This window comes from Elgaria multicarinata, chromosome 11, assembly GCF_023053635.1.
Source record: "Elgaria multicarinata webbii isolate HBS135686 ecotype San Diego chromosome 11, rElgMul1.1.pri, whole genome shotgun sequence".
NCBI classification, from domain to species: domain Eukaryota; kingdom Metazoa; phylum Chordata; class Lepidosauria; order Squamata; family Anguidae; genus Elgaria; species Elgaria multicarinata.
In genome coordinates this window covers 40,842,509-40,864,498 of record NC_086181.1, presented here as the reverse complement: position 1 = coordinate 40,864,498, position 21,990 = coordinate 40,842,509, and the positions used below count along the sequence as shown (strand labels likewise).

The window sequence follows — 21,990 nt, the reverse complement described above, 5'->3', positions numbered from 1 at the left end:
TGCATGAACAGAGGTTTGGTTGGTCTTGTCTTACATGTTTTTCAGAATGGTTTTTTTTTTATATTGGAGTTGTCTGTTTTTAATGTTGTGTACATCATCTTGGGGTCCTGTGGATAAAGTATGGTTTTAAAATCTAAATAAAAAATAAACAATACATTAGCATAAACCTGTCAGTGGACATGACCATGTGGTCTGAAAAGTGTTAATTTAGGAGTTCAGGACATTTGGAAACAAACAGAATCACAGATACTGAGTTAATTAATGCATTTGTGGGATGGATGCTCCATGAGAGAGATGGCATCTGAACTCCAAAGAAATTGGGGTAGAACAAGACTTAAGCATTCTTAGGCAATTTCTGCACCTTCCTTTTTCCCCAGGATCGTCCTGGGATCATCCCTGTGTATCCAAATGACACACAGGGGATCCCGGAAGCAGGCAGGGATGACCCCTCCATTTTCCTGGGATAACCCTTAGGTGTAGAAAGAGCCTTAGAATAGTTCCATTGAAATCAGTGGGACTTGCATTACTCATTACTAACTTCTCCCTAGGTTGTCAATTGGGTTACTCTGAGCATGACTACATCTGCATCCAGTCCATGATTTGGAAGTCAGGTATTTGTTGTCAATGAAACATGTGTCAAAAAATTCAACTCAGTCCGCAGCTGTAGGCTGGTGGCTCTTTTTGATAGGGGGGTGAGTTTGAGGTCAAAGAAAACACTTTGAAGCATTAGTGTTTGATTAATCTCCTGTGTTTGTTGCCTGCACAAGGCGTGGGGTTGCCAAAGATGTGACGGGCCACACCGTATCACTGGTGGGGTATTTTCAGCTTGATGGGTCACAAATTTTATCATAAGACCCTCTCCTATCCTGTCCATACAATGGAACTTACTTGAAAGTATTGGTGATGCATGGTACACACACTGGTTTTCTCATAGATCAAATAAAACGAGGGCTAGATCTACACTACTGCGTTTAAGCAGTACTGAAGTGCACTGATAACTGTTGGGGCACAATCCACATTCCAGATACTGCTTTCTTATTTATTTCTTTATTACATTTTTATACTGCCCAATAGCCGAAGCTCTCTGGGCGGTTTACAAAAATTACAACCATGAAGAGCATAAAAACAACCAACAATTTAAAAATACAGGCTTGTCTATACCACAAGGGTGTAGGGGGAGGATAGTGGACTTACCGGCTTCTGTGATCCTCTCTGGGTTTCCAGACAGCTGCGTAACAGCCGGGAAGGATGTCGCAGCGGCCATTTTTTAAAAAAAATGAGAGAGGAGTGCATGTGTGCTCCAATGAAAAGGTAAGGGGGGGTGGAAAACCTGAACCTGCCTCCCACCCACTCCAATAGGTATGGAGCGCCCAAAGAGCTCTGTGCCCGGTTCCTGCCTCCTCGTGTTTACTCGTGAGGAGGCGGGACAAAGCTGGAATGGCCACCCACATCTCCCAGGGTGTTCAGACGATCCCAAGACTGCGGGGGAAATCAGGCTAAAAGCCGTCCCATTTATCCCAGGAGGGATCATCCCTTCCTGCCCCAGGATAGCCTTCACCTCCAGGAATTCATCCAACCCTGTTTTAAAGCCATCCAAATTGGTGGCCATTACTACATCTTGTGGTAGTGAGTTCCATAATTGAACAATGCGCTGTGTGAAGAAGGACTTCCTTTTATTTGTCCTAAATCTCCCACCAATCAGCTTCATGTATTCTAGTAATTTGAGAGAGGGAGAAAAATGTCTCCCTGTGGATATTGATCTGATATGATAGGACATATCAGATCAATATCCACATTCTCCACAACATGCATAATTTTGTACACCTCTATCACGTCTCCCCTGTGTGAGATAGGGGAAGTTAGCTTTTGAGATCCAGGTCTGGAGACATTCAGTTCTGGTACCGATGGAGATTGATAGGCAAGAATCATTCCACTGCATCACTTAAACAACAACACCACGATAAAGCTGAATTGTATATGACGCTGGTGCCAGGTTTCTGACCGCCCTTGGGCCTGGTGAATCCTTATTTGGGGGACAGAAGAGAACTTGATATGTTTGGGTGAGTAAATCCATTTCTAGATTCAAGCAATAAGACTGTTGCTTGGAGTTAGATTGCACATTTTAATGCCTTGTTCTTTCTCCTGGCATTTTGCCTCCTGTCTTTAACCCTGGTAATCTCAACCCTAAGCATGTTAAACGCCAGGTTATTGATCACCACCACATGAAACAATTCATCAGCTCTGACCGCCTTGCTTCAGTTGGGTTTGCTAAGAGGAGGATTTATATCTGTTATTAAAACATATTGGACATTCCAAACAGAGGGCTGGATACAGACTTCGACATGTCTAGAAGAGGTCCAATGAAATCAAGAGCATGTAAGTTATTAAGAGATATCTTAACTCCCATTGATTTCAATGAGTCTATTGAAAGTATGAAAAAGTCTGGATCAAAGCCAGAATACTTAATGCCTGATATTAAATTCACATTTATTATTTCATACCAAAATGATTTGGAATTTATTCATATTTGATACTTTTCACACATATTATCGATTCGTAACTGACATTCAGCCCTTGAACAAAATGCATTGTTACATGATGGAAATGGCAAAATGGCTTGATTCAAAGCTAAGCATTTGATTTTCAGGTCTGTGCTGATCTCAGTCATATCCTCAAACATCTTGGGTTCTTAGAAAACACATTACACAGCCTGAATGTATCTCTCAAGGCACCTTGGACCTGCTTGTTCCTCAGACAGTATATGAATGGATTCAGTAGAGGAGACACAACGGTGTTCAGAACAGCAACCATCTTGCCAAAGTCTAAGTTGCTGTTACCTTTTGGTTTTATGTACATGAAAATGCAACTGCCATAAGTGATGGAGACCACAGTGATATGGGAAGCACAAGTGGAGAAGGCCTTCTGCCTCCCTGTGGTTGATGGGATGTGCAGAATAGTGGAAATAATATTGCCGTAGGATGCAATGTTTATGGCCAAAGTCCCAAAGAGGGAGAGAGTAGCAATAATGAAATCCATTAATTGTAACACACTTGTGTCAACACATACAAGTTTGATCAGTGGTCCATTGTCACAGAAAAAGTGGTTGATGATGTTTGGGCCACAGAATGGCATCTGCAATAATGCAACTGCTGGACCTATAATTAAAAATAACCCCCCTATCCAAGAGCCAAGCACAAGCAATGAGCAGATTTTATCACTCATTATAGTTGGGTAGTGAAGAGGGTTGCAGATGGCCACATATCTGTCAATGGACATGACAGCCAGGAGAAAGAATTCTGTGGTTCCAAGAACAAAGTACAGAAAAAACTGTGTGAAGCAACCGTGTAAAGAGATAGCCTTATGACCCAGAGCTATATTGGCCAAAGCTTTGGGAATAACAGTGGTGGTGAACCCAATCTCCAAAATGGCAAAGTGTCGAAGGAAGAAATACATAGGAGTGTAGAGGTGGTGACTCATCAATGTGATCACAATAATTACTGTGTTCCCTAATATTGTCAAAAGATATGTGATGAATAAAAAGAAGAAAAGAAAGATTTCAAGCCGACGGTTGTGAGTGAAGCCCAAGAGTATAAATTCCCTCACCATGGTGCTATTCTGCATTTTGGGGCACCCCTAAAAGCAAAGCGAAAATAAATGAATCATTAAGGCTTCTTTTGATTGGATTAAGTCATTTATCTTTGATTCTCTTCCATTAAATCAACACAGTCTGTTAATATATTCTTGTGAGTTTGGAGGGAGTTCATCTGGACGACCATATCAATGGAGAGAGAACTGAGCTTGTGCTCTTAAAGCGCCATTAGTTGTGCAAGCTTCCCTCCCACCAAGACCTATGGGTAAAGAAGACTTTGGGAATATTCAGCGATGAGCCTTCACCTACGCTCAACATGTTTCTTGTGGGGATTTTTGTAAATAGATGCAAATATAACTACACAATGCCAATAGCCTCTAATGACCATATTCCAATGGAAATTGAACACTGGCAAGTACCGAATCCCTAAAACCTCTCACCACTGGTCAGGATTCATGGTCCAACAACATCAGAGGACCCAAGGTTGAAAAAAAGTCTTTGGACCCAAGGTTGGGCTAAATTCAGTGACAAATGAGAAATATGATGAAACTCACTGAAAAATGTACTCATCTATCAGTTACATGTTAAACTAAATGATAGTATAAATGATACTACTTGTGCATGTGTGTGGCATACAGCTGTGTGTTGAAATATAGAGAACTGTCCATCAATGATTGGTATTAGAGCTAAAACTAATCTTCCATAATGTCATATTTGGAACATTATTCAAAACTGAAATGTGATTTTCAGAATTTAAATCCAATGTGAATAAAAGGAAATGTGAAAACTAATTTTGAAATCAGGCTATCATGAAGGAGGAATTTGAGCCACTTAATTTCTACCCGATACATTTTGTCTGTTAAAAATCCAGCCCTGTGGTCCTTCCCACACACACTGGTTCACTTGCTGTTCACAGCCTTGGAACTACAGTCATAACCAATGAAATAAATGAACAATTCAGAAACTAAGGTCAATGTTCTTGTTTGCACACGTGGGACCCCTTATCATGTATATACTTGTATCAAAGGCACAATGTAGACACAGGGATTCCATTTACAGATGATGTTGTGAATAAACACAATCTCAAGTAGAAAATGGCATACTCAAAGTCATCTCCATCCACCTCCCACAAGTCAGCACTCAACAAAATACTCACCAGCCTTAATCTACATTAACAAAAGGCCCTTCCCAGGTTCGATGGAGGTGATCCTCTCCTGCTGCCCAGGCAAATGATTGAGTTTCAACCCTTAAACCTACTTTCATGGAATGTAGCAAGGAATGTAGCAAAAATTTTTTACCTTAATGCCTTCTAGAAGAGATTTCAGTTACACCAAAAAACCAGCAGCCTCTGTAATTGTTTATTGCATGTATGTTTCCATCTCTATATACCAGTAGCGAACACGAAAGCAATCTCTCATAGGTAACGAACGGTACATGTTGATACAGATGAGCATAAAGCAGAAGAAATGTTAGGTGGGTTTTTTCATTGTTAGAATACACAAGGGACATTAGTCTTGCTTCTCTAAGGAGCAGGCAACTTATTGTGTCTCTGATGAAAGAGGCTCATGCTACAGACCAAATTGTTCTGATGTGGCACCTACATGGCTGCTAACTGCTCTGGAATCCAAACCAAGGGCTTTGCTAGACCTACCAGGTGTTCCGTCGTTGAGGAGCGGTGAAAGCGGATTTTCCCATTCAGCCGTGACGCCTCATGCTCCACACCTGCCTTCGATTTGTGGTGGAAGTTTGCGCCAGTTGTGCTGCTGCCGCCGCGAGCACGGTTGCGCAGCCACACCGGCCTGATTGCCGCGGCTTTTTTTTCGCTCGCTGCACGATTTGCGCACGTCCGAAAGACCGCAAACTTGCGCAGCCGTCAGCGATGCCGCCGCTGGCCCCGGCGGCGGCAGCGACGGCAGTGCCAGTGCCAGATGAAGTGCTGCTGGTGCTGTTGAGGGTCAACATTGATGCGCTCACTTCCTGATGGGGGTCGTGGCGGGTGTCATATGACCCGAGGTCAATCGTCTGCATGGGCACTCTGTGCCTACATCTCCCATCATGCCTCTGAGGTGTCGGCGGTGATGATCGCCTCTGTGCCCTGTGCCCCATCCCAAGGAGCCAACCCACATCTGGCCGTAGCCATGGCAGCAGCCCACAAACAGCTCTGCCCTCTGCCAGCCTGGTACCCACACTAACAGGCAGCGTACAGCACCGCCATTATGCAGCCACGGTAGCTGCCCACCGCAACGAGTCACCAGCCACTTTTCCGTTCCTCCGTTCCTGCGCAAACTGTCAGTGGGGGAGTAAAAAAAAAAAGCCGCTCCGCCACGCTGCCCCAGCTGGCAGACTGCGCGCAAATGGCGGAGGCGGCTTGACCGAAGCCGCTGACCACTCCCCCTTAGCACGCCTTTTCCTGCCCAGTGCGGACCGCAGTGACCTCACATCCTCCCACACGTACTCCGAATTACCGCGGGACGCCAGGAAAAGGCGCACTAGAACTCACTTTTTTAAAGTCGGGAGAAAGAGGCTTCACCGCAGGATAACGGCGGATCCTCGTGAACGTCATCTGGAAGCCTCGGCGTGACTGCGGAAGGTAACACGCCCTAGAGCGTCTAGTAACGCCCCAAGTTGAAATCCAGGTTCTTTCCTCACTGCCACCCCAAACTCTGTTTGTGAGATTTTTGTGAATTGTGAGTTTCATGAACTTTAATAATGGCTGGAACGTTTTGTGAAAATCTGAATATTTTGCTGAATCGCTCCTATCTATACTTGACATCCCACTAATGGGTTTGAATATCTGAAACTGGCTAGTGGATACCTGCTGGTATTTCAGAGCTGCTATGGAATGATGTTTAATATTACACAGCATTAGGTGACTGATAAATTATGAAGTTTCCTTTTCAATACTCAAGATGTGACAGTGACATCAATTTAGAATCCCACCTCAAAGGATGCATGAGCCCTATCCCTGAACACCCTAAACCTTCTCTGGCTCAGATCAATATCTCTTGTAGATAAACCTATAACAGATATTGATCTGATATCTCCTATCCCCAAACCATTCTCTCAAAACTCCCCCCCTTTTTTTAAATTTTAACTAAGGATGATGCCTTGGAAGCAGTGCCATTGAGAGAACAGGGCAAAGGAACTTTTCTCCCTCTCTGTCATCTTCGTCTCCATGGTATTTTAGGAGTTTGAGAGAAATCTCCCTTGGGATATGTAGTCCTTCCAAGAGACACTGAAATAGTTCTTGTGCGCCAGAAAATAGAATGCATTTAAAGTGAACTCTAGTAAGCCTATGCGGCAGAGTCTTGCTATTTACTGTTTTACTCTGTACAGCACCATGTACATTGATGGTGCTATATAAATAAATAAATAATAATAATAATAATAATAGTCTAAGTCCTGCACGCCAGTTAGCATTCAAAAAAGCTAACCAACCACCCCAAAAAGAAGATCATTAAAGATCCCAGGACTAGTGGCCAAGCCCACTGGAACATAGGAAGCTGGCTTATACTGAATGAGACCATTGGTCCTGATGGCAGTAGCTCTCCGGGGTTTCAGGATGGACTCCTTCCTAGCCCTACCTGGAGATGCTGGGCCCATCTACACCAAGCTGGATATTCCACTATGAAAGCAGTATGAAAGCAGTATATACAAGGCAGGATCTACACTACTGCTTTATAGCGGTATTGAAGTGCAATGACAACTGTTGGGGCCCATTGACACATCTACACCAAGCAGGATATAAAACTATGAAAGCGGTAAATATGAAATGTGTCAATGGGCCTCAACAGACATTCCTCCTTGGATGTCATGTGTGCATCTGGACAAAGGGAGGCTCTCGCAAGCAGAATATCTTGAGATCCTCCCCCCTCTCTCTCCTGGTCTAGACATTCCCTAGGTCAAAGGCCCCAACAGTTCTCAGCACACTTCAATACTGCTATAAAGCAGTAGCATGGCTCCAAAATTTTATATACTCGTGTGGCGCAGAGCAGTAAAGCTGCAGTTTCTGCAGCTGAAACTCTCCCTATGGCCTGTGTTCGATCCCAGCGGAAGCTGGTTTCAGGCAGCCAGCTCGGGTCAACTCAGCCTTCCATCCTCCCAAGGTCGGTAAAATGAGTACCCAGTTAGCTGGGGGAAAGGTAATAACGGCCGGGGAAGGCAACGGCAAACCACCCCGCTATAAGGCCTGCCAAGAAAACGTCAGCGAAAGCTGGCATCCCTCCAAGAGTCAGTAATGACTCAGTGCTTGCACGAGAGGTTCCTTTCCTTTCCTTCATATCACTTTCATAATGGAATATCCTGCTTAGTGTAGATGAGGCCATGGTGTCAAAGGGGACACAGTGATAACAATGATGGGTGGTAGTGGCATTAATGACTATGTGGAATATTTTCACCCATTTTAAGATAATCCCAGCTAAGATTCGACATAAAACATCACAGAGGAGCATTCGGGGGGGAGCCATTTTCAGTAGGGATGGAGGAATCCTTTGGTTTCCATTTGATTGCAAAATGACTTAATTCGCACTTTCCAAACCAAAACATGAACTAAAACACACCTCTGTTTCAAAGTCCGCTCATTTGCAATGCAATTCTTTCATCAAAAAAAAAGTACACAAAACTGAGTATGTTAGAGGATAACACACACAGACACACACACAAACACACAAATCTGTATATTGGTGGAAATTATTGACAAAAATGCATTTTATTAAGGAAATGTGTTTGCAAACATTCATATATTAGGTCAATCAAATATTTTCTTTCTGCCGTCTTCTTTAAGAAAAATTGCAAACTGATCTAGAAATGGGATGATGACAATTTAATGTTGGAAAAATTAGAAACTGAGTCAGACCAAAATTGGCAGATACACTGCTCACTATTTTTATGTTTCTTTAGATCCCAGAACAACAGCCACACAGAAAGCAGATAGACAACCTAAGGTACTTAGAGGGTAATTTGTTGTAGCATGAGTTTATTTCATAAGATGTTCACTCAGTTTCCCGCCTCTCGCAGAAACCAATCTAATGTCCCTTGGGTATCCTAACAAGCAAAAACTGAATACCCTTTGCTCTATATGCTTCAGGATATGAACCTGCACCACGTGGTTTCTTTGTTCCTCCAGGTGCAAGGGAATATGTGCAATAAAATTACTGAGAATTGGTTTCTGAACCAATCCTCCCCCCAAAATACATCTAGAAGGCATTAAGGATACAGAATGTGACGGGCTCTGAAAAATGCTGAGTGAATGGAACTTCGACAATCCTTCTGTTTGCATGAGCAGCAGGAGCTAGCCAGTCTCATCAAGGCTAATGCTTTAAGCTTGCTTACCGTGGCCTGGAGCTTCTACGAGTTTGCATTTCATCTGCTGAAATAAGACCATAGATGCAAGAGTGTGAGAGGACAGCCGAATGCCCTCTTGTCTGAGTGGAGGTGTAAGAGGTGAGTACTTTGCTGAGCTTTGGTCCTGAACAGAGGTAACATACAGTCTTACCTTTAATATTATTTGCGACTAATTGTGAATTGCAACATGCATCCTCACAGAATCCTTTAGATTAGTTAAAGCTACTGCAGTGTGTCATGCTTGGACTGACTTTGGCCTTAGCTAGACCTAAGGTTTATTGCGGGATCGTCCCTGCCTGCTCCTGGGATGTCCTGTGTGTCATTTACATGAACAGGAATGACCCCAGGACGATCCCGGGATAAACCTTAGGTCTAGCTAAGGCCATAGAAGATCCTATGAGTGGAGAGGACCTGCTGTAACAAAGGGTACATCTATATGGCTTCTATAACTCACCTTAGCTGCACATTTCTGTGTCGCTCGACACATGATGCAGCCGTCCCTCTGCTGCTCCGCCGGATTTTAAACCCCTAAAATGTGCATATTTGAAGGTGCCAATTTGCCGAAACTTTTGCTAAGCCTTCAACTTTAAAGGGCATAAGGAGACAGGGAAGACGAGGAAGGCAGGCGTTTGAGAGTGGGGATCCGAGGGGAAGGAAGGAGGCAGCTCAGGCTGAGCAGCTTGGTGAGGAGGAGGGGAGGCAGAGGGGCTCATTTTCCTCCTGGCTGCTCAGGTAGTTATAGGGGAAGCTTGGAATTTCGCTAGACGCTTGCACATGGGGGAGCAGGTCCCGCGGCTGTTTGTGGGTGAGCATAGGCGCAGCTGGGAGAGGTTTGCTATACATAAAGGTAGCAACAACTAAAAGAGAAGGGGGAACTTTATTTTTGTATATGACAACAGCAGCAAGATTGTTATACGCACAAACCTGGAAGAGTGAGACAATACCAGCAATGGACGAATGGATGTTGAAGATGTTGGAACTTGCAGAGATGGCAAAACTTACAGCGATAATGAGAGAAAGGTCAACAACTATGTTTATGCTGGAATGGAAACCTTTGATAGAACATCTGAAAGAGACAGAGAAAAATGATGTGTTTGTGGATTTTAGTATTAAGATGGGGAAAGAGAGGAAAAGAGGAGGGATTAGAGAGAAATGAAGTACAATTCTGTGAATCCAGTGTATGAGACTGAGGCCTTAGCTAGACCTAAGGTTTATCCCGGGATCGTCCTGGGGTCATCCCTGTTCAGGTAAATGATACACAGGGGATCCCGGGAGTAGGCAGGGATGACCCCGGGACGATCCCGGGATAAACCTTAAGTCTAGCTATGGCCTGAGAGCACATCTACACCAATATTTATTTATATTTATTTATTGCACTTATATACCTCTCCCATAGCCAGGGCTCTCTGGGCGGTTTACAGAAATTCTAAAATTAAGATAAAAACGAGTATACAAAATTTAAAATTCTAAAACCAAGCAGGATATTGCACTATAAAAGCGGTATATAAAAGGCAAGAGCCACACTACTGCTTTATAGCGGTATTGAAGTGCACTGACAACTGTAGGGGGCCATTGACACATACCATAGACCGCTTTCATACCACTATATCCTGCTTGGTGTGGCTCCTGCCTTTTATATTCCGCTTTCATAGTGCAATATCCTGCTTGGTGTAGATGAGCCCTCAGATAAATCATAACAAAGAACTGAATTTGATTGGCATATAAATGGTAATTAAGAAATTATTTGGCATTTTTGGCAGGAAGAGGGCTAAAAACTGTACTTCAACCTTTACTTTAAATGTTTTTAATGTAAGTATAGTTGTTTCATGTATACCTTTGTTTGTATGTATTATATGTGATGTCTGTGTTGGTGATGTTTTTAAAAAATAAAATAAAATAGCTATACATAAAGGTAGCAAGAGGCAGTATTGGATCTCACAAGTCTCCTAGGACTAAGGCTCTCTCTCCCCATTGCAACCTTCTGCTGCCGTGGCAGCCACCCACCCTGGACAGGAAGCAGCTCCTTATCTGTAAGCCCCTTCCTCATACATAGACATTTATTTGGGGTGGGGGGTTTCTCCCCATCTTCAGCACTCCATCTGTTTGCCTTGGTGTTATTTTCAGAATGGAGAGGGAAGAAAAAAGAAAGTGCTTTTCAATTCCCTTTGTGCCTGGATTCTCCCCTTAGCTGTTCTCTACCCCGCACAGCTGCTGAAGTAGGGATAACTCGTTTGGGCTGCTGCAGTCTGATGCTCTGGGAGCAAAATCAAATCAAGGAAAATGCAGGATAAAAAATAATGAGATGCAATCCAGTGATCATATAGCTGAGGGTGGGCAAACAAATACTGCAGGTGTCAACATATCAACATTATCTTCCCTATGTATTTATGGGTAGAATTCAAAAATGCTTGCTTTGGATCTATAACTCTGAATGGCCTGGAAGCAGACTGCCTTATCCTACATGAATGTTATATTTCCATTCCACAACATCATGTTCTGAGACTCTCCTCAAATTGTTTCCACATTTAGAGCTCAGCTGAATGGCAACTGGCAACAGGACTTTCTCTGTGGTAGCACCCCAACTGTGAAACAAAAGATATTTGCATGTATTGTCTATTGTATAGGTACTAGGTGAACACATAGTCCACAGCGTTTGGTGAAGGACATCACGTGTTTGTTTTTTTCCTCACTGTTGCTACTGTTGGTTCTGTTTTAATTTTATTTGTGGCTTTTATTCTTATTTTCTGTATGAGTTTCATCGTGAAGAGGCAAGATTTTTTTAAAAAAATGTAAATACAAAATTCCGAGTGGCACAAAGCAAAATTCCCACTGTGTCTTTGGCATAAGAACAGATGCCTTGTGAAGGCAAAACCAGAAGATACATGGGAGATAAATAAGCAAACTCAACATATTTCAAACTCACAATATTGTTGTTATTGTTGTTTTACCAAAAGATCCACATTGAAGGCTGCAAATAGGAGAAAATGCTATAGACATGTTGAAACAAGTACATTGTTGTATAGAATGTTTATTTTATTTATTTATTTATTTATTTATTTATTTATTTAGAATATATATATATACTGCTCCCCATTGAAAAATTTCGGAGCAGTGTACAATGTAAAATGAAAATAAAAATAGAATAAAACAGTTAAAACAAAATTTAAAAAGAAGCAAAAAACAACAACACAGAAATCCAAGGCTGCATGTTAAAGAAAGGCTTCTTGGAATAAAGATGTTTTTAGGAGGCGCCGAAAGGAGTACAAGGTTGGAGCCTGCCTGACCTCCAGAGGCAGGGAATTCCACAGGAGGGGGGCCACCACGCTGAAGGCTCTTCCCCTGGTGGATTCCAATCGGAGGATGGATCTAGGTGGAACCACCAGGAGCAGGCCCTCGGATGACCTCAGTGACCGGGCAGGTTGGTAAGGGAGAAGGCGCTCTCTCAGGTATAGAATGTTACGGAGGTCCATGCTTATTATTATTATTATTATTATTATTATTTATTTATTTATATTGATTTCTTTACGACTCAGATTTCCTTATTTTTCTGTAAAAGATCTCTCCAATTTGAGTTTCGAAAAGCTTTGGTATTTTGATGAGCCAATCAGAATTTTGAAATGTTATTGGACATAAAATTTAGAGCTGAGGCAAAATTTCTCAGAAGAGACTTTTGCAAGAAAATGTTTGGGAAATACAGTTTTCTCGCCAAATTTTGCCAAATATTCTCACTGTATCATCTGCCATTTATTTTTGGTGACCACCATTCTGTCCAAGATACAGGAGCCCTGTCCTCATTTTCATATGGTCACTCTGGTGGAACTGCCCCCAATAAATGGTTGGGGACTGTCTCCTCTCCCTGGTGAAAATCATTGAAATGCTCCCTCCAAGTTCACCACCCACAACTAGGATGAAAAACTCAGGAAGCTATTTTCCCCCCAGGTTCATTCGTTTTAGCTCTGCTCAGAGTCATGCACTGCTAATGTTTGACATGCCTTCAACCCTTTTCTCATCTTTTGTACATCACCGCACGCACATTCGACAGTGCTTGGGCCGTAATACCAAGCACACTATTGGTCTTAAATACAAGATTAGTGGCTCTAGTCATTACCTAATATATGTAGAAGAAAGATTAATTAATAACTAGCTGTAGTTAGAGTAGAGGAGAATATTATTATTATTATTATTATTATTATTATTATTTATTTATTTATTTATATAGCACCATCAATGTACATGGTGCTGTACAGAGTAAAACAGTAAATAGCAAGACCCTGCCGCGTAGGCTTACATTCTAATAAAATCATAATAAAACAATAAGGAGGGGAAGAGAATGCAAACAGGCACAGGGTAGGGTAAACAGGCACTGGGTAGGGTAAAACTAACAGTATAAAGTCAGAACAGAATAGACTAGAGCAGACTCCGAAACAGATGTGTAAGCAAAATTCAGGAGTACTTTTTGGCAGAACATCTAAGGATTTTTGAGAGAACCCAAAGGAGTAGATATGGGGCTCATCTACACCAAGCAGGATATTCCACTATGAATGTGGTATGAAAGTGGTATATAAAAGGCAGGAACCACACTATTGCTTTATAGTGGTATTTATTTATTTATTTATTTATTTATTTATTTATTTAAGGATTTTTATGCCGCCATTTAGCCAAAAAAGGCTCTCATGGCGGCTTACAAAAGTATTTCTTGACAGTCCCTGCCCACAGGCTTACAATCTAAAAGACATGACACAAAAGGAAAGGGGATTGGGAGGGAGGAGGAGGAGGAGGAGGGGGGAAAGGAAAGCAAATTCAGGCACTACAATCTTAGTTGGAAAGTTCAGCAGTTATAGTTGGTAGCAGGAGGGATGGATGTGCACTACTGCTTTATGGTGGTGCTGAAGTGCACTCATGACTGTTGGGGCCCATTTGACACATACCATATACCACTTTCATACCACTTTCATAGTGCTATATCCTGCATGGGCCCCAACAGTTGTCAGTGCACTTCAGCACCACCATAAAGCAGTAGTGTAGATCCTGCAGTGCACATCCATACCACTATAAAGCAGTCGTGTGGCTTCTGCCTTTTATATACTGCTTTCATACCCCTTTCATAGTGGAATATCCTGCTTGGTGTAGATGAGCCCGAGGATAGCCATCTGTCAGGGATGCTGCAATTGCACCCTACATTGAAGGCCCTGCATTGAGTAGATGATTCTACCATATGACTTCCAGGGTACCTTCCTACTCCAAATTTCAACGATTCTATGAGTTTCATTTGGAATTTCTCCGAGAGGTTCCTCACATCCCTTGGTTGATGTTGGATTTGGCCTAAAGCAACATTGGTAATGAATGTGGCTGTTCCTCCTCAAGTTCTTAATTATATCAGTAATTATCATTTTGACTGGATTGCAGAGAATCAAAGTTGTGCCATTTTTACTTCTCTGGAATAAACTAATGCAATCCTAATTAATCATTTCTCTTCATTTTACTTTTAGGGATGAGCTAAAATGAGAAATAGCACTGTAGTGAGGGAATTCATACTCTTGGGCTTTACCGACAACCATCAACTTGAAATATTGCTTGGTCTCCTATTGTTCAGCATATATCTTTTGACAATCGCAGGAAATCTGCTGATTATTATAATCACTAGGGGTGTGCACGGACCCCCCGCTCCGCTTCACTTGCAGATCCGCCATTTTTCGGAGCGGGTCGCTCCGCCCCGCCCCCGCTCCGCCCACTTCCGCTCCGCTCCGCTCGGAGCTCCGGATCCGGATCCGGAGCTCCGTTTTTGCCCCCCCATAGGGTTGCATTGAAAGCTAAAAAAGTAAACAACTTTTTTTCCGTTGAAGTTAGAAACCTCACGTTTGGCACCATGACACCTCATGGGCGTATACACACACACGCCAAGTTTCAAGGCAATCCCATCATCCCCTGATTTTTGGCGAATTTTTGAAAATCGGGCACCCCACACACAACATCCCTGCGAGGTGGGCAGGGGAGGAGGGAGGGAAGGCAGGCAGGCATGCAGCTGGCATTTCTGGGGGCATAAGGAAGGGAGCCAAGGATAAGCCAGTAATGCATATAAAATGGAATAAATCAATCAATAAACAAAGGAGGGGTGGAATTAAAAGCAGCAGTGTTGCTCAATAAACAGCAAGAAGAATTAAAAAAAAAAGGCTATATCTGTCTTTTACCAGCAATAGGGGGACGTGCCCGGGGGAGGGGGAAGTAGCTGCCAGTTCAAGACAGCCACCAACAGCTCTGAGAAGAAGTAAAACGCTCACTTCAACTCATAACAGGCATTGCTCCACCACTGAAAAGTGACCATTCACTTCAACTCATGATAGGCATTGCTCCACCGTTTTACTCTCTTTGGAAGGCTCTATGGCCTTCCAGTGCAGGAGAGAGTGGGGGCACGTCCACGATGAGATGCCCTAGGGGAGCTCATCCCCTTGCACCACATCGATTCAGTTGTTCACCAAGGTTAGGGTGGGGAGCAGTGCTGTGTTTTCTATCTCTTATTCTTGGCTTAGTATATGATTTCAGGTTGTGTTTGTGCATTTGGTGGGGCTACTGTGTTAAAAAACACGGGGAAAAGCCCGTTCAGATGAAGAAAGAGAAGTTTCCCAGAATCCCAAGTTACCTGTTTTGCCTATGCCCTCCTCCAACTTTGGGATCATCATGACCGGGAGCTGACTCTGCCCCTCAGCCCTTTGAAAAAGGTATTTTTCCCGCCGATTTTTAAAAAACTTCTAGCCCGCGACCCGTACGATGCAGAAAGTTGAGAGTGGTCTCAAAATGACCCCCATCCACGACTCTCTGTGCACAAGAATTTTCAGAACGATAGCTTAAACCCCCCCCCAGTTATCCCCGATTCTTTCCCTCAATGCAATCCTATGGGCGAAAAGCCGAAACGGAGCCCCGCGGTTGACCCTATTTTTAAAAAACTTCTAGCCCGCGACCCGTACGATGCAGAAAGTTGAGAGTGGTCTCAAAATGACCCCCATCCACGACTCTCTGTGCACAAGAATTTTCAGAACGATAGCTTAAACCCCCCCCCCAGTTATCCCCGATTCTTTCCCTCAATGCAATCCTATGGGCGAAAAGCCGAAACGCAGTTTGAGCCCCGCGGTTGACCCGATTTTTAAAAAAATATTGCACGTGAACCACAGCACGCAGAGAGGTGAGAGTGGTCTCAAAATGACCCCCATCCACGACTCTCTGTGCACAAGAATTTCCAGAACGATAGCTTCAAAAACAACGTAGTTATGCGCGATTATTTGCCGCAATGCAATCCTATGGCGAAATGTTTTCAAGATGGCGACCGGAGCGCTCCGACTGAACTCGGAGCTCCGAAAAATGGTCGCTTCTCTTCGCCTTGCTTCTAGGGGGTCCGCGGTCCGCTCCTACTCCGCCTCTGGGTAAGGCGGAGCAGGCCAATCCGCTACTGCTTCTACGCTCCTAATCGGAGCGGAGCACATCCCTAATAATCACACTGGTGAATCATCAGCTCCACACCCCGATGTATTTCTTCCTTCGACATGTTGCGTTTGTTGAGATTGGGTATACCAGTGCCACCATCCCAAAAGCGCTGGTCAACATGGCCACTGGCCATAAGTCCATCTCTTTACCTGGTTGCTTCCTGCAGGTCTATTTGTATTTTGTCCTGGGAACCATAGGATTCTTTCTTCTGGCAGCCATGTCGATCGACAGATATGTGGCCATCTGCAACCCTCTACACTATCCAACCATAATGAAAGGTCAAATGTGCTCATTGATGGCGTTTTGCTCTTGGATTGGAGGATTATTACTAATTACAGGTCCAGCAGTTGCATTGTTTCATATCCCGTTTTGTGGTCCAAACATCATCAATCACTTTTTCTGTGACAATGGACCACTGATCAAACTTGCATGTGTTGACACAAGTCTGTTGGAACTCATTGATTCCCTCATTGCTATACTCTCACTCCTTGGGACCCTGGCTGTAAACTTAGTGTCCTATGTCAAAATTATTTCCACTATCTTGCGCATCCCATCAACTACAGGGAGGCAGAAGGCCTTCTCCACTTGTGCTTCCCATATCACTGTTGTTTCCATCATTTATGGCAGTTGTATTTTCATGTACATAAAACCCAAAGGCACCAATGAATTAGACTTCAGTAAGGTGGTGGCTGTTCTTAACACTGTTGTTGCCCCTCTTCTGATCCCATTCATATACTGCTTGAGGAACAAACAGGTTCAGGATGCCCTAAGAGCTGTGTTTAGACAGTGTGTTGGGCTTTGGAAGAATTCAAGATGATTGGGGGTTCAATTGACATCAGCATGAAGATGAATAATATACATTAACTGTAACGGGAGGCCATGCATATGATTGCTGAAATGGTACTTAGAGATTAAGAACATAAGAAGACCCATGCTGGATGCACCAAGGGTCTATCTAGACCAGCGGTTCTCAACCTGTGGGTCGGGACCCCTTTGGGGGTCGAATGACCCTTTCACAGGGGTTGCCTAAGACCATCGGAAAATACATATTTCCGATGGTCTTAGGAAACTGTATTGACTGAACTATGTCATGTATCATCTTTTGTATTATTAAAGCTATTGTTATGTATTATTTTCATTAGCAAACCATCCCATGACAGAGAAGAATGAAAATAATTTTATGGTTGGGGGTCACCACAACATGAGGAACTGTATTAAAGGGTCGCGGCATTAGGAAGGTTGAGAACCACTGATCTAGACCATCATTCTGTTCACACAATGGCCAACCAGTTGCTCACAAGAAACACACAAGCAACACATGACTGCAACAGCGCCCTCCCAGCCATGTTCCCTGGCAACTGGTGTATAATAAGCACACTGCCTCTGATTCTGGAGGTGGCATCTAGCCGTCACGACTAGTCGCCATGGATAGCCTTCTCTTCCATAAATCTGTCCAACCCCCTTTTAAAGCCTGACAAACTCATGGCCATCACTACATCTTGGGGAAGTGAATTCCATGGTTTAACGATTCACTACATGATTGACTGTCTTCTTTTGCTTCCCAGTAACACTGGATTTGTTTCCTGGAATGAATATCAGTTATAAACTGTTGCCATGTGTGAATTAAATAACAAATACAGAAGAATAAATGGTTTGTTTTCAAATCTGTCTGGATGATAAACTCGCTCTGAATGCCAACAAATACCGATATCTTAAGATCTGGTCCTGCGATGCTAGCTCAAGCAGACTAGTCAAAGGTGGACAACAGAACTTGTGTGGTAGGATTGTGTGAGCCAGCAAACAGGAGCTCATTGAAGAACTTCTGTGATGTCCATCCTGAATCTCATTCCTTCTTGTGTGTCTATCAGTTTTGTGGGTAGGGTGGGAGTCTTTTTGCATGAAATGTGTGCATATGTTCATGCACATTTTCCAAACTTCACAAATGTACACATCAATCGCACTCACAACCATGCACTTTTCTCTCAGGTTTGTTCACATTTGTTTTGAAATGTACGCATTTTTCTGAGAGTGATTGTACGCATTGGTTTAAGTGTGTTTATGCACATTTTAGACATGTATGCCTCTTTCTTAGTATGCACATAAATCAAATGTGTGTGCAAAAACATTTTGGTGCATTTTAAGCTCAGAAATGTGCAGCCTTCAGACCACAGATTGTGTTCAGGTCTGGGTCAAGGTTTGAGAGGTGTAAATAGATAAATTCTGGTTGAAACTAAACTGAAATGAATTACTCACCCACCTTTACTGTGTGGACATGATAAATAGCTGGAAGATTATCACACATGGATGGGTACTGGGGAAAATACAAAGGTAAAACAATGAGGTAAGACATCAAGTGGTAGAAGAATCTGTTAAACTGGAGACCTTGGAGACAATGAATAGTCTGATCAGTTCAAACTGGTTTGAGGAATTCCTTGTTTCACAGTCATGACATATTGTGTCCTTTACCCACTTTATCTTCCCTCCAGGAGTCCTAATAGTCTCCCACAAAAACACAAAAAGCCAGGAAATCACCAAATTATTGGCAATTAAGGGAAAGAGGGTGTGGTCAAGGGAAGGTCACATGGCTATCTGGGAGCTATTGAGACCAGGTAGTCCAGATTTGTCTCCTGGGCCAGAGGTTTCACACCCCTGATGCTATGGTCAGAATTTCAGCTGCATGAACAGAGGTTTGGTTGGTCTTGTCTTACATGTTTTTCAGAATGGTTTTTTTTTTTATATTGGAGTTGTCTGTTTTTAATGTTGTGTACATCATCTTGGGGTCCTGTGGATAAAGTATGGTTTTAAAATCTAAATAAAAAATAAACAATACATTAGCATAAACCTGTCAGTGGACATGACCATGTGGTCTGAAAAGTGTTAATTTAGGAGTTCAGGACATTTGGAAACAAACAGAATCACAGATACTGAGTTAATTAATGCATTTGTGGGATGGATGCTCCATGAGAGAGATGGCATCTGAACTCCAAAGAAATTGGGGTAGAACAAGACTTAAGCATTCTTAGGCAATTTCTACACCTTCCTTTTTCCCCAGGATCGTCCTGGGATCATCCCTGTGTATCCAAATGACACACAGGGGATCCCGGAAGCAGGCAGGGATGACCCCTCCATTTTCCTGGGATAACCCTTAGGTTCAGAAAGAGCCTTAGAATAGTTCCATTGAAATCAGTGGGACTTGCATTACTCATTACTAACTTCTCCCATGGTTGTCAATTGGGTTACTCTGAGCATGACTACATCTGCATCCAGTCCATGATTTGGAAGTCAAGTCAATGAAACATGTGTCAAAAAATTCAACTCAGTCCGCAGCTGTAGGCTGGTGGCTCTTTTTGATAGGGGGGTGAGTTTGAGGTCAAAGAAAACACTTTGAAGCATTAGTGTTTGATTAATCTCCTGTGTTTGTTGCCTGCACAAGACGTGGGGTTGCCAAAGATGTGACGGGCCACACCGTATCACTGGTGGGGTATTTTCAGCTTGATGGGTCACAAATTTTATCATAAGACCCTCTCCTATCCTGTCCATACAATGGAACTTACTTGAAAGTATTGGTGATGCATGGTACACACACTGGTTTTCTCATAGATCAAATAAAACGAGGGCTAGATCTACACTACTGCGTTTAAGCAGTACTGAAGTGCACTGATAACTGTTGGGGCACAATCCACATTCCAGATACTGCTTTCTTATTTATTTCTTTATTACATTTTTATACCGCCCAATAGCCGAAGCTCTCTGGGCAGTTTACAAAAATTACAACCATGAAGAGCATAAAAACAACCAACAATTTAAAAACACAGGCTTGTCTATACCACAAGGGTGTAGGGGGAGGATAGTGGATTTACCGGCTTCTGTGATCCTCTCTGGGTTTCCAGACAGCTGCGTAACAGCCGGGAAGGATGTCGCAGCGGCCATTTTTTAAAAAAAATGAGAGAGGAGTGCATGTGTGCTCCAGTGAAAAGGTAAGGGGGGTGGAAAACCTGAACCTGCCTCCCACCCACTCCAATAGGTATGGAGCGCCCAAAGAGCTCTGTGCCCGGTTCCTGCCTCCTCGTGTTTACTCGTGAGGAGGCGGGACAAAGCTGGAATGGCCACCCACATCTCCCAGGGTGTTCAGATGATCCCAAGACTGCGGGGGAAATCAGGCTAAAAGCCGTCCCATTTATCCCAGGAGGGATCATCCCTTCCTGCCCCCAGGATAGCCTTCACCTCCAGGAATTCATCCAACCCTGTTTTAAAGCCATCCAAATTGGTGGCCATTACTACATCTTGTGGTAGTGAGTTCCATAATTGAACAATGCGCTGTGTGAAGAAGTACTTCCTTTTATTTGTCCTAAATCTCCCACCAATCAGCTTCATGTATTCTAGTAATTTGAGAGAGGGAGAAAAATGTCTCCCTGTGGATATTGATCTGATATGATAGGACATATCAGATCAATATCCACATTCTCCACAACATGCATAATTTTGTACACCTCTATCACGTCTCCCCTGTGTGAGATAGGGGAAGTTAGCTTTTGAGATCCAGGTCTGGAGACATTCAGTTCTGATACCAATGGAGATTGATAGGCAAGAATCATTCCACTGCATCACTTAAACAACAACACCACGATAAAGCTGAATTGTATATGACGCTGGTGCCAGGTTTCTGACCGCCCTTGGCCCTGGTGAATCCTTATTTGGGGGACAGAAGAGAACTTGATATGTTTGGGTGAGTAAATCCATTTCTAGATTCAAGCAACAAGACTGTTGCTTGGAGTTAGATTACACATTTTAATGCCTTGTTCTTTCTCCTGGCATTTTGCCTCCTGTCTTTAACCCTGGTAATCTCAACCCTAAGCATGTTAAACGCCAGGTTATTGATCACCACCACATGAAACAATTCATCAGCTCTGACCGCCATGCTTCAGTTGGGTTTGCTAAGAGGAGGATTTATATCTGTTATTAAAACATATTGGACATTCCAAACAGAGGGCTGGATACAGACTTCGACATGTCTAGAAGAGGTCCAATGAAATCAAGAGCATGTAAGTTATTAAGAGATAACTTAACTCCCATTGATTTCAATGAGTCTATTTGTTAGCAGAACCACCTCCATTTTTAACAGGAAACTGTAAAATCTCCATTGCACACCAAGCAAAATGTCATAATGCCCTGTATGAGAATGTCTCCTTGTGTGCATCCTTGCATCCTTGATTACTAATATAAACAAGAGTCCTGGCTCCAGCTGTCTGTGTCGAAGTTAACTCTCTGTAACTTACTGTCAGGCCAAAGGTATTGTTCACAGGACTGTTTAGCATAATTAGCTATGCCCCAGTGTTATGTTCTGATTGGTTAATGCTGCTACTGGGCCCTGCCCCTTGAAAGCTTTAATACTGTACCATATTCCCTATGTCTTTTGTCTGATTGCTCCCTTTGAAGAGACCAGGCCTTGATTACTAATCAATAAAGCGCTTTTGAACCCTCTGTCGTTGGAATGGTGGAGTCGTGCTTAAGGGCTGTTTGGATCTCGTCCTTGGGTGAAAAGAACATTGATCTAACATATTGAAAGTATGAAAAAGTCTGGA

At 43.1% G+C, this 21,990-nt stretch overlaps 2 protein-coding genes across 2 annotated transcripts; one reads left to right on the top strand and one right to left on the bottom strand.

Moving 5' to 3' along the window:
• Positions 1–2,664: 2,664 nt before the first annotated feature.
• On the bottom strand, positions 2,665–3,621 carry LOC134405867 (olfactory receptor 6E1-like). Its single transcript, XM_063137122.1, has one exon. The coding sequence runs from the start codon at positions 3,619–3,621 to the stop codon at positions 2,665–2,667; it is 957 nt and encodes a 318-aa protein (XP_062993192.1).
• A 10,812-nt stretch (positions 3,622–14,433) lies between these two features.
• LOC134405866 (olfactory receptor 6E1-like) lies at positions 14,434–17,225 on the top strand. The gene is made up of 3 exons (XM_063137121.1): positions 14,434–14,580; positions 14,780–14,788; positions 16,437–17,225. The coding sequence occupies exons 1-3, from the start codon at positions 14,434–14,436 to the stop codon at positions 17,223–17,225; spliced, it is 945 nt and encodes a 314-aa protein (XP_062993191.1).
• Positions 17,226–21,990: the final 4,765 nt, after the last annotated feature.